The sequence below is a fragment of the Thamnophis sirtalis genome, unplaced genomic scaffold (genome assembly GCF_051295495.1).
Source record: "Thamnophis sirtalis isolate CommonGarterSnake01/CBP01778 unplaced genomic scaffold, rThaSir2_p1.2 scaffold_4, whole genome shotgun sequence".
Classification (NCBI taxonomy): Eukaryota; Metazoa; Chordata; class Lepidosauria; order Squamata; family Natricidae; genus Thamnophis; species Thamnophis sirtalis.
Window position 1 is genome coordinate 43,638,105 of NW_028261384.1, and position 13,821 is coordinate 43,651,925.

The following is a 13,821-nucleotide window of genomic DNA, read 5'->3' on the forward strand; positions in this document are numbered from 1 at the left end:
TTAGATAGCACTGGAACAGCATCATGTGCTCAATCAGAAATAGAGAGATAAAGCTGGATATCATCAACAGATTGATGACATCGTACTCTCTGCATTCTAATAAATTTACTTAATGATTTCATGTAGGTATGGGGGGAGAGGAGAAGACAAGACCGAGTGGCTGTTGTGTTTCCCTCCCAAAAATTTGACCACCATACCATCACTCAGGCTGGGGGGACAAAATTTAAACCCCTCAGAAAGGGCCCGCAACTTGGGAGTCCTCCTGGATTCACAGCTAACTTTTGACCACCATCTTTCAGCTGTGACCAGGGGGGCATTTGCCCAGGTTCGCCTGGTGCACCAGTTGCGGCCCTACCTGAATCGGGAGGCCCTCACAACAGTCACTCGAGCCCTTGTGATCTCTAGGCTGGAATACTGTAATGTGCTCTACATGGGGCTGCCCTTGAAGAGCATCCAAAGACTACAGCTAGTCCAGAACGCGGCCGCGCGAGTGATCGTGGGCGCACCACGGTTCGCCCATATAACACCGATCCTCCGTGAGCTGCACTGGCTACCTGTTGGTCTCCGGGTGCACTTCAAGGTCTTACTCACCACCTATAAAGCGCTCCATGGTAGTGGATCTGGCTATTTGAGAGACCGCCTTCTGCCGATTACCTCCCTGCGCCCCATCAGATCGCATAGAGTTGGCCTCCTCCGTATCCCATCCGCCAGTCAGTGCCGACTGGCGACTACTCGGAGGAGAGCCTTCTCTGTTGCGGCTCCGACACTATGGAACAATCTCCCCGTGGAGATTCGTACCCTCACCACCGTCCAGGCCTTCCGCACAGCCCTCAAGAACTGGCTAGCCCGTCAGGCCTGGGGATAATTTGATTTTGCCCCCCCCGAATGCTGAGTGAATGTTGAGTTTTATTATCTAATCTTTACTTTGTGCACATTTCTTTTTTGTTATTGTCCCACACTTCCTTTCCCTTTGTGACTGTAAGCCGCCCTGAGTCCCCTCAGGGAAAAGGGCGGCCTATAAATAAACAAAAATAAATAAAATAAATAAATAAATAAATAAGAGCCTTTGGGCACTACTTGCTACATGAACCTTGGGCTTTACCTCTCCTTACCCATCAACATCAACTGGAACCAGTCATAAAGAAAGAAGAATCACACTAAATTGGTGTCTCCCATTCACAATCCCAGTGACAGTCCAGAAGGATCCCAAGATCAATTGGTATTGAAAATCATCAAGAGACCCAGTAGAGCCAAAAAACTGCACCATCTCTGAGCCCTCCAAAAATTATGAACAGATGCAATCACTGCTGCTTCAGTGCTATTTTATTTTTATATATTTAATTTTACCCCTTTATTATTTTTACAAATAACTCAAGGTAGCAAACATATCCAACACACCTTCCTCCTCATATTTTCTCCACAACACTATAAGATAGGCTGAGAGAGGGACAGGCCCAAAATTAACCAGCTGTCAACCAATTAAGGAGGACTTGAATTCATGATTTCCTGTTATACTGGGTACACTGACAGCTTTTGAAAACAATCACACCACTGCCTTAGGCAGGCAGTACTACTTTCTTTCACCAAGAAGCATTAACCACTGCTTGGTCTATCCGTATGCCACCTCCTGGGAGGCTTTAATCAAGGAGGGACAAGGTTCTAGAATACATTTAGCCAAACTCACACCCATGAAAACATTGCCCACTTCCTCATGATCAATTGCTTTAAACTCCTCCCAGATAATAGAGCTCAGACTTGTTTCAGTTACTTCTAAAGGATCTGCCTAGCCAGAATTCAACTCTGACAAGTCAAGTGATTGTGTCTGACAGATGCTAAGAATATTCTTTAAAATGGGCTTGCAGGAGCTCCCTGATCACCTGAAATAAATCTGCAGGATGGAGAAATAAAAAGTATGCTTCTCCCACTATTGCCACAAGGTTAAGTCCTCATATAAGCTCCTACCTATGCTCATTTGACTTCACTCTTGATCTTCCTCCAGAGTGCTCTAGATGCCTCTTTTGTTGCTTCATATCAACAAAATACTTAATGACATATAAATCAATAAAATGAATGTTTCCTACATTTATTCAGGAAATTCCATTTGCTAAATGATTATTTTTACCAAATGAACAAATAAGGAACAGATTGTCATAAGAAAATTTATCTACAATAGGACCTCTGATCACGAACGCTTTTAACCACGGCTAAATTGGGTTCCTACCAAAAAATTTACAATTTTTTTCCTGCAGCTGATTTCCTCTTCCATGCCATGTTGTTATAAAATATGTATTTATTTTGAGGTACTTGGGCCCCATGCAACACTTTAATGTTTTATTGGAATTTTTTCTCCAATAAAGCTAATAACAAATCCTTTTCAGAAATTTTTTGATAGTGGAGTATCAACATGAAGAATAAACACAAATAAATTATATGACTAAATACAAGGGAAAATGACATTTGTCATAACAATTGTCTTTTTTTTGCAATTTGTCGATGATAATTGTATCTTTAAAAATATGGTTTAAAAGTTGAGAGACCTGTTTAAGACTGGTACACTAAAAAGTAGCTAAAATCTGTCAGATAAAGTGTTTTCTCAGTGTGTTTTTCATGCAAGCTTTACTTGCATGAATTGAATTTACTAAGATTAAATAATATCCTAAAAAGGAGAAAGCACTATAAGGAGAAAACAAATCTGCTTACCTGAAAATTGACATCTTCTTTTTTAAAAATTAGTGCACGAACTTCATCAGGATCTCCATTAAATATAGCTTGGACAAGTGGTGGCTGAAATAAAACAATAACAATATATTTTAATTTTAAATTAAGTGTTCAAAGGTAATTATATATTAAATCACGAATAGCTAAAAATATTTAGAAAGTTATCTTAGAATGTTATAAAACCATCATTAAAAATGTCCTGCTTAAACAACTGTATTATTTTCAAAACTAAACAAAACAAATATGTACTGCATGGAACATATTACCACAGAAAGAAAAGGATATATAGCCTTACCACATTACTTTTAAAAAATTCAATAACACATTCCCTTACCAACAGAAAATACAGAAAGTTTATGAAGTTATTGTGATAATGAAATGCAGAATATCGAAATTATCTGATAATATTCATTACATATTTGGAAAAATATCTATTGCACATGTTCTATCATCATTACAAAACTTGCCAATATAAAATACAGGAACATTTATGTAGTTTTGTTACAATAAGCAAAGAAGTGCAAAATATCAAAATTATCTCATGATAATCATTACATATCTCTAAAAATATCTATTGTACATATGTTATCGTCATCACAAAACATTGCACATATGCCATAGTATAATAAATAAATATCAATCTTAATAGAACGTTAGCTTCAATTACAAGGTTAAGTAGTTTAAAACCACAGGATCTATGTTTACATGTTTAGGAACAGAGCGTAACATATGAGTTCTTAAAAAAGAATTCTCAGCCAATTAGAATCCATTAAACTAGCAGATGATGCTGACCATTAAGCATGTCTCCTTTTTATTTCTAAAGAAAATCACCACAATAATCCTTTTTAGAATGTTAGAATATATAGATTTCCATAAAATAGGAATTAGATAGTATATATTGAATTTTTATTAACTTCTATTTTTTGACAATGAATATCAATTATATTTTATATGCAAAAATATTTATATCAAGTCAAGTGATTTGAACTAAAATTATAATAAGGCACATACAAGAGAAGTCCCTTACCATGCCATATTCTGAAGCTGAAGGATGTAGAGATAAGTTTTCCTGAGGCAGTTTGGAAATAAACGTGGGAGAATCATCCTCCACTTCCTCCAAAACAACAATACACACTCGACTCATTTGATCATTAAAAAAAAAAACCAGTAACTTAAACTTGCAATTGCCTTGTAGTGAAGCAGACACAGAACATAAAAGTTCTTTTCTTCTAACCTAAGTTACAAAAAGTACTCCTGTGTTTTCAAATTTTTAACTAACACTACTAATACGTTTACTAGTTGCCAATTCAGTTAACAAGGTATTTTCTAATAATGTTTTCAAGAAATATTTCATAAATAAAAAATACGTTCCTACTGAATTTTTATTCAGTATTGATCTTCGTCCAAACAGTATTAAAATATAAACTACAACAGTACATATATTCTATATCTTACATCAAATACATTGCTTTTGTTTAATTTCTACAGAACAGTTTTTTCTAAACAGTATGCTCGTTGTTGTAGACAACATAACACCATTCTGTGCAGAAAGAGACAATTGCTCTGGCAGAGATAATCACAGCTCTCCCCAGTCCGGCAAGGTCAGTCTCCAGTTAATAGTAGTCAGATTTCTATCAGAAAAAGGCACACAGGACTAATCAAGTGCTTCCATTCGAAATTCATTTTAATTAACAAAATTTTAATCTTCATATCTAAAATTAACAAGTAAAAATTATTTTTCTGTAGTTATTCAAAACCAGATATTCAAGATTAGTATTTCTTCATTTAAAAATTCCTGAAATGTACAGCTAGGTTGCAGTTACCTTTACATGTAACAATTCAGAAAATAAAGAACAATGAAATGCAAATAATAATGATAATACTCTTTGTTCAACCCAGATTCTCTAACATACAGTAACAAAGAATGCTTTACTCTATCAGGCAGAAAGCAATGCAGTACATTTGTTCTCAGCCCACTGCTCTAGCTACTCGAAGAAGTCATAAAAACAGCAAGTATAAGCACTTTAGGAAAATATTAAAGCATAAGCACTGGAATTATTGCTTTAGACTTTTCTCGCAGAAGTAGTTCATCACTCCAATGCTTCTTTTCATCCCTGTGAATAAGTTCTTCTTAAAGCTTCATTCAGACCAATAAGAAAAAAGAAACAAAAGAGGGGGAGAAGTAAGGGGGAGGGGGAATCAGGTCCTACATGTAATCTTTCAGTCAACTTCTTTATTCAAAGATGTATGCCGATGCCACCTTGGAGGTTGCTTCAGGTTAAATGCTCAATCCAAAAGCTGCTATTAATTTATGATGTTTGATGTAGTAGATGCAGTGCCTTAAAAAGATAATTACAAAAGACACTAACAGGACATAAAGTTGCATCCACAGCAGTATTCCAATCAAGCGATCATCTAAACAGCAGGCTGCAGAACCGCAGTATGAAATGCCTAGTAATGCTCACATGTTACACTTACCAAAGAACTGAGTTACTGCTCTGGATGCAACTTCCTGTGCAGAGAGAAGAAAGCGCTTTTGGGCAGTTCTCACAGAGTATCCATGCCAATTGTGTATGACTAATTCAGTTCTAACATAAAAATTCTGTTGGTACTTTTAACATTTTCCACTAAAAGCCACAGAAAGACTAGTATACTGGCACAGCTGAGTAACAATATAGGGAAACAAACAATTCCAAACCCCTAACTACTTTCATCTGTTACTCTATTTTTAGAGCAGTCTCTGTTAACCCACTATGAGCACGAAATGTTTCTGACAGATAGTTATAAAAACCAACATTAAAAAAGCTTCTAAAGAGACAATCCATTACCACCAATTCCTATTTACTAGAAAAAAAACTGCATGTAAGCCACAATTTTAGTATTCTCACAAATGCTAGAAAAAACTGTATTCATATAGAAAAAAAATAACCCATTACCTGAATTTACATTTTAGTTCTAATGTGCTCAAATGACAACATTGATCTGTGAGGATATCATTCAGGATATACCGTATGCCCAAAGCACTAGAAACTGATTAATTATAAAACATGTTAATGCTTATTAAGTAATTCTAATAATAGATTTCTATCCTTTACTGAGAGACAACATAGATGTCAACTTTGGAAGTAATGACTCTGGTCACACTACATTTCCTCCCTTTCCACTGAAACTAAAAATTCTCATTAATTTCAAAACAGAGTAATCTGCTGCAATATTTGCTACAACCAAGGTTCACCATCCTGAATAGTTATCTTGCTGCAGCCTAGAATTTCCAATTTTAATAATTCAAACTAATATCTTGTACCCCAAAATATCCCTTAAAAATTATTGTTGGATAAACATTCATGAGATTGGGTTGGAATGTTCATACAGTAAATCAAAATAACAGAAAGAAAATAGCAAAAAAAAATATCCATGTGTAATTGGAATTACTTGAACTCTACAGGAAACATTCTGAGAGATGAGATTCAGACTCAATTTCCTGCATATCCATAAAACCCATTCAGTGATTTCAGCCCAGTCACTATGTCTATGTCTTGAGTTATTGTGAGAATAAAAAGGGGAATGAACATTTAAGCCTGCTGTTTTAAACTCTAAATCTTCAAATACACCAAAAAAATAGATTAAAAGGAACAAAAGAATTATGAAAAATGGCTTGATAGAATCCTCAATACAATTCACCTTCAATTACTCAATATAATTCAAGATTACATCTCCCTCCTCAGCAAATACTGGCATGTTCACTTTTTAATCCCTGCATGCCGGCTGGAGTCACCTGTATTAGATGAGTGACCACATAAATAACATAAATAAATAAATATTAGATAAACCAGAACATTTCTCACTTTTTAACTATGTGGATGGTTTAGGCCCGTGATGGTGAACCTATGGCATGTGTACCACAGGTGGCATGTGGATCCATCTCTGCGAGCACTCAAGCCGTCTCCCAAGTCAGCTCCACTGTGCATGCAGGCGCACCTCCCACCGGCCAGCTGATTTTTAGGTCTCTGCTAGGAGGCGCATGTGAGCATGTGTGTGTGTGGAGCAGTGGTGGGTTCCGGATCCTGTTCCAACTGCTACAGTTGGAACTGGCCCAGCGTCGCCCACATGGTTGTGCACACCTGCTTCGTACCTCCCTGTGACGCTTCCGTAAACCTCTGCGATGCTCCAGATGCTTGGTGGAGCATTGTGCAGGGGCTGCATGAGCCATGCGCAGGTGCGGAAGTGCCAAAGGCTTAAAGGACAGGTAAGGAACTCGGGCGAGCGGGCAGGCCCTCCAGAGCACCATATTGGAACAGTACCCAGTACTCTGGGCAGCCTCTGGTACGCCCGTACCAAGGCATACCGCCTGCAACCCACCATTGGGGTGGAGTCACATGAACATGCATGGGACGCTGGGGGGGGGTTGTGTGTGCATGCACAGGGTGGGGGATGCGGTGCACCCTCCCACCCCATTTTTGATTCCAGGAGACTTCAGGGAGGTCTGCTAGCACCAAAATGGGGGTTGCACATGCATTTGCAGGGGTAGTACAGAGGGTCACCCACGCATGTGCGGGGGGCCATCAGGGGGGCATTGCATTATGGTTGTCAGCACACATGCGCTTTTGGCACCTAAGGAAATAATGGTTCGCCATCACTGGCTTAAACATTCTGGATATTACACATATTTACAAACTACTAAGTGCTCAGTTTAATGGCTTACAATTATGATACAAGTTCTACTAAATACTGATTTAATATTTAAAGTACAAAAATATTTCAGTAACTATTTCCATTTCTTGTATTAAGCTTCTAAAAACGTATTGATAGACACAAACACATATGGACACATTTAGGTTTTAACTCTTAAGATCTAGTTGAGGGATTGATAAGACTACTTGGGCAACATGAAGCCATAATACTTTAACTAAAAATAAGTTATAAAATAAAATAAATTGTGGGTTTTTTTCTTGGATTCCTTTATCAGCATTCAAAGTTATCTTGTTTCAGATCTTATTCTAAATCCTTTCATATTTAGCAATTCATATATCTATTCATTATGCCATATGCTTGGGCTTCATTATTTATGGCCTTATTATTTTGATGGTTGCTAAATAAAGACCTAGTATGAAATAAAGATTTTCAGAATATCAAGAGTTGCAAGGGACCTTGGAGGTCTTCTATCCCAGGGTCTGCAATCTTAAACATTCAAAAGAGCCATTTGGATCAGTTTCCCACAGAAAACACCAGGAGCCACAAAACTGGTGGACATGGTCAACTCAACGTCACTCATTCCCACCCAGTCACATGACCCACCCAGCCATGCCTTACCCAGGTTTTGTGGTTCCTGGTGTTTTCTGTGGGAAACACAACTCTCTCTCCCTCTCTCCCCCTCCCTCCTTTCCTCTCTCATCTCTCTCTTTCTACTTCTTTCTCCGAGAAAGTAAGGGTGACAACGGGGGATAGAAACTCGTTCCATATTCTACAGAGGGAGCAAAGTGCCCCTGTACATGCCTCTTCTTCTGGCCCTTGTTAGTGTTGCACACACCTCCATCACTCAGAGACATATGACTTGCTCTCCACCCCGAGACACTGGTCTGGCTGCGACCAATACCACTGCTGTTGCCACCTTCATAGCCTGCCCACTGCTGCCTTGCACAGCAGAGTTAAATTTAGGATGCTCCAAAATGGGGGATACTGTGTCTCCTTCTCTTCCTGGAGCCCTTTACGATGTGGAGTGAGTCTTCATTCCTTGCCCTCGTCCTTACCTTCTGAGTCCAGGCAAGGAGTCACTGGGAGGAGAGGGCAAAGGGAGGGGCCAGCCAGTGGTGAGTTCAGCCAACAGGGAGCCACAGTAGGTGGACGAAAGAACCCTCATCCAACTCCAGACGTTGCCGACACCTGTTCTAGCTCCAGAGATTGCCGACACCCATTCTAGTCCAACCCTCTGCTCAGGCATGAAACCCTGTACCATTTCAGACAAATGGTTGTCCACTTTTTTCTTTAAAACCTCCAGTTTTGGAGACCCACAACATTTGGAGCCAAGTCATTCCACTGATTAATTTTTCTAACTCTCAGGAAATTGTTCCTTATTTCTAGGTTGGTTCTCTCCTTCCATTGCTTCTTCTCCTGGCTTCAGGTGCATTGCTCTTCCATGCTAGAGTTTGCAACTCCATCTGCCCCAATCTCCCCTTTATTGCTGGGTGGAAAGGAAGCTGGAGGCTTGCAAGCTCCAGCAGATTCATGCTGCTATACCTGCTTGATGTACTCAGGATAGATAAGTAGGGACCCAGTGGGCTAGGTGAGTGTACACTGCAGAATCCCTGTAGTCCATCATAAGAATAAATGACTTTGGGGGTGTTGCAGCAGTCATAACTTTTTTTATTAAAAAGTTTTTTTATTAAAGATAAATTAAAACATTGGACACAGTGTAGACTATCCTAGCAGAATCTATGCCATACATGCTAAGATATTCACTTATACATTGTAGCCACCCTATTTTTTTAACATTTGATCCATACTGTATTAACAAAAAGAAAAAAAAGTAACCTATTTCCAGCTGTGTTGGTTTGTGTTTATCTTATACATTCTCACCTTTATCATTTCATACATAATTCTAGTCTACATTCTATGAATCTTGACTCATGCCTATTTTGGGCTTTCCCTTTTATATTCCAACCATTGATAAAATTTATCCCAGATTTTATAATATTCAGATTCATCTTTATTCTTCAATTTCCACGTCAATTTGTCCATTTCAACGTAGATCAAAATTTTCCTAATTATTTCCTTCATTTTGAGTTTTCTTGTTTTTCCAATTTTGGGCAAAGACCATTCTTACTGCCGTGATAATATGTATAGTTAAAATATGTATAGTTAAAATACAGCCCACTTGTTGTATTTCTTGTTTATAATTCCCAAGAGAAATAGTTCTAGTATGAATTCTATTTCCTCTTCGTTTATCACTATCAATTACTTTTGGATATTCTGCCAGTATATTTTGCGGTTTTGGCACGACCACCACATATGGTAGTATGTGCCTGGTTCTTGGTCACATTTCCAGCACAGCAGTCATAACTTTGACAGCAATGTTTAACAATGCTTATTTGAAAAAAAGTCTCTTAGATTTCAATAGTATTTTATTTTTCAATATTACATTCAAAGTGTAAAGTTAATTACAAACAACTGATATACAACAATTTGCTAAGAAATCCACTGCATTTTTTTACTTTAATTTATTAACAAGAAACCCTTTTACAGTTTGACCCTCTGCAAGGCTCATCCACCTCCATGCATCGCTGCAGTCACTAAGCTACCCAATATATAGTTCAGGAGACAAGAATTTCCAGAATTTAATTTGTATTAATCAGTTCCTCCCAATGCTGTCTAGCTGAGGAAAAAATAAACCTCTAAAATATCTCCAATTTAAATATATACATTTTAGCAGATTACTCTAGTTTGGTGGTAGAGAAAGAAAAACAGGAAAACTTCTTTATGGTTAAAATACGTTGCTAGGGTTACAAAATGTTTATCTAGACCAACTATGGGCCACTTGAAAAAAATTCCCTCAAAAAAACCCTGTGGATGTATCAGCATGGCTATTTAGAAGTTGTTACCAATACCTTACATATATTTCAGGAATACCCACCACTAAAACTACTTGGAAAAAATGAAAAATAACAATATTCTGAAGGATAGGGAAAACATAGTCATTACAACAATTTAAAATGTTCAGCAATGACTCACATTAACAATGACTCAGAATAACACATTAATTTCAGTCTTTTTAAAAAGTAATATCATATATTAATAAATGAGCTAGTATGTACAACATTTATAGCTTAGAACACAACTATGTAACAAAATAGTATTAGCATACAATATGCAACTAAATCACACTGTAATTTACTTAAAATAAATGTGTGTGTTTACTTAAAATAAAGCCACTGTTTTCAGTAAAACTGTTAAGAATATAATAATCGTTCTTACATATACCTATTTGAAAATAACTTCAGAATATGTACACTTACAGTTTAAATAATTGGATTGTGTGTTACGAAAACTGGAAAATTTCCTCTTTTTCTTGACTAACAAGAGAAGGATGGCTATATTATTTGCACATTTACTAACTCAGATCTTTGGCAACTGGTTCATATTTATGATGGTTGCAGTGTTGGGGTCATATGATCTCCTTGTGCAACTTTCTAACAAGGAAAGTCAATGTTGAAGCAGGTTTTACTTAATAACCATGTTACTAACTTGATAACTCCAGTGACTCAGCTAATAATTGTGGCAAGAAAAAACGTGATATAGGACAAAATTCACTTAACAACTGTCTTGTTAGCAACATAAATTTTGGGCTCCATTCTGGTCGTAAATAGAGGACTACCTGTACTAGAATATAGGTAGTCCTCAACTTACAACTATTCATTTAATGACCATTAAAAGTCACAACAGCACTGAAAAAGTGATATGGCTGCTTTTCATACTTATAATCATCCCCATTGTCACGTGACCAAAATTTGTACACTTGGCAATTGGTTCATATTTATTAAGTAACATGATGTCATATTTTTGTGGCCTTTTGACAGGAAAAGCCAGTGGGAAACCAAATGTGTTACTAACTTAACAGTTGGAGTGATTCACTTAACAACTTATTTAACAACAACACCAGAGGTGGTTGCCAGATAGCTGAATTGGACATCCAGTTATGAGGCCACTGCCACACCATTCAATAAAAAAAATTGTTCCCATAGATAGCTTAAAAATTCCAACTTCTGCATATTAGTCATTATCACTTTACCTGAACAACATAACTTAACCCGCAAGGGTTACACTTAAGTCATTATATATTAATTGTAGGTATAGACATTAAAAGAAACTAGCTCTTATCAGTACTCCTTATTTTTATACTCAACTTTGCCTGGACTTGAGTCTCCATAATGGAATCTTAAAAATGATTAAGAAGCATCATGTTCCAAGAGCAGAAAAAATGCAAAGAAAGCAATCTGAATGTTTGTAATGTTTAAGTTTAGTCCTGTAAATCAGCAAAATACAGAAAAGAAATAAAATTGCTTGTCCTTATTCATTATACACACTCCAGTATAAGTAGGTCCTGGTTTTGACTCTAGAAGGAGCGTTGGCTTACCTGAACGGTCTTCTCTGCGTGCTGCGGGAGAGTCTGAACGGTCTTCTCTTTGTCCAAGCATGAGTTAATTCTGTCTGACTGCCCTGGACTAAATTGAAAGATCTTTAGCCATGCCTCTGCTGCTGGCATGCAGATTTTTCCAATGAAGGTGTGGACCTGTAAGTCTGTTCAACAGTGGTTCTGTTGTGTCTGTCATAAGCTCAAGTCAAAGTTAGTTCACATAAGTCATGAGTCAGTTGTGTTTGCCATAAATTCAAATCAACTTAGTACATGTAATTTGCAAGTCAGAGATAGATCATGTCAACGAAGTTGGAGTCTGTGAGAGACCTTAGGGTGGGGTTGGACTTTCCCGCAGCACACAGAGAAGACCTTTCAGGTAAGCCAATGCTCCTTCTCCTGTGCGCTGCTTGGAGAGTCCAAGCATGGAACATACCTAAGCTAAATGTCACTAGGGCCGGGAGCAAGCGAGTCACTGATCTCTCCAGCAGAATGGATACCCTGAAGCACTCTTCTCCCAAAAGCTGCTTCCACTGATGCGAACTTGTCTAATTTGTAATTTCGCACAAACTGAGACGACAATGCCCACGTTGCCATTTGCAGATTTCTTCTATTGGCGCTTGAGTTGCCCAGGCTGCTGTGGAGTGGGCCATGATGTGGCGCGATACCTACTTGGACTGGAGCTCATAAGCAAGGGCGATGCAGGCGCACAACCATCAGCCAATGGTGGCAGAGGTGACTTTATGTCCCATAATGGCCGGCTGAAATGAAATGAAGAGTGATTCCGACCACCTCAACAATGCCGTACGCTTAATATACTTGCAAATGGCTCTGCACACGTCAATCTTGTGCTATCTGCATTCTCTAGGATGTCTCAGATGAGGACAGAAGTCCAGAAGGATGACTTCCTGGCTCTGATGGAACCAGGAATTGACCTTAGGAAGGAATGAGGGGTCTAGGCGGAGAACTACCCTGTCTGGGTGTATGAGACATAGGTCCTCCTTGACGGACAGGGCTGCCACCTCTGAGATCCTTCGAGCAGAGGTGATAGCAGTCAGAAAGGGCGTTTTGAAAATCAGGTGTTTTAAGTCACAGGATCGGAGGGCCTCAAACGGTGGACCGATCAGTGCCCTGAGTACAGTGTTCAATTCTCAATTCGGATATCTATGGACGACTGGGGGCCTCAGGTTGGTGGCACCTTTCAGGAAACTGCGCACCCTGGGATGACATGCCAGGGAGAGGTGTTCACTGGAGGCCAGGCCGGTGGACAGTGCCGCAACTTGGCGATGAATTGGGTTAGCAGACAACCCTTGGTCCAACCCCTCCTGCAAAAAGTCCAAAATCTGCGATATTGAAGTGGAAGCGGGATCAATCTGGTTTTCTATGCACCATTTTGCGAAGGCCGACTAGGAGATATCATAAATTCTGGTAGTCGATGGTTGACGCGATGCCTGAATGGTTTGGATGACTTTAGTAGAGAGCCTGTCCCTCTCTAGGAGGTGCCTTTAAAGTGCCAGATGGCCAATTGCAGCCACTGAGGCTCTAGATGGGATAGGGTCCCCTGGCTAAGAGACACCTCTTTTGGAGGAATTCTCCACGGCTTGGCGATTGACAGGCTGACAACCTCGGCAAACCATGCCCATCTGGGCCAAAACAGCACTACCAGAAGCATCTCCGCTTGCTCCAGTAGGATCTTGTGAATCATCTTGGGAAGGAGTGGCAACGGCAGAAACATGTAGAGTAGGCCGGGTGGCCAGTGGCAAAGAAGGGCGTTGATGCCTTCTGCTCTTGGGCAACTGAATCTGGAGAAGCAGCGAGGGAGATGTGTGTTCTCCGAGGTGGCGAATAGGTCGACTGATGGGCAGCTGAGCTTCTGTGTGATCTTGAGGAAGAGATAGGGGTGCAGGCGCCACACCGAGTGATTGATCGTGGCCCTACTCAGCCAGTCCGTCTAGACATTGCTCACCCCAGAGATGTGC

General features: G+C 39.2%; 1 protein-coding gene across 4 annotated transcripts in view; it reads right to left on the reverse strand.

The window, feature by feature from the left end:
* The window catches only part of ANKRD28 (ankyrin repeat domain 28), a 94,858-nt gene that overhangs the window by 56,026 nt on the left and 25,011 nt on the right, over positions 1-13,821 (reverse strand). For 2 of the 4 annotated variants that reach the window (XM_087712823.1, XM_014061513.2), the window contains exons 1-2: positions 3,746-3,864; positions 2,701-2,784 (exon numbers count right to left, since the gene is read on the reverse strand). In XM_087712823.1, coding sequence (XP_087568949.1) covers positions 2,701-2,784; positions 3,746-3,862 — 201 coding nt within the window. In that variant the 5' untranslated portion in view covers positions 3,863-3,864. Of the gene's footprint in view, positions 1-2,700; positions 2,785-3,745; positions 3,865-13,821 lie in introns of those variants that run through there. The other 2 variants (XM_014061515.2, XM_014061514.2) reach the window with 1 other exon arrangement.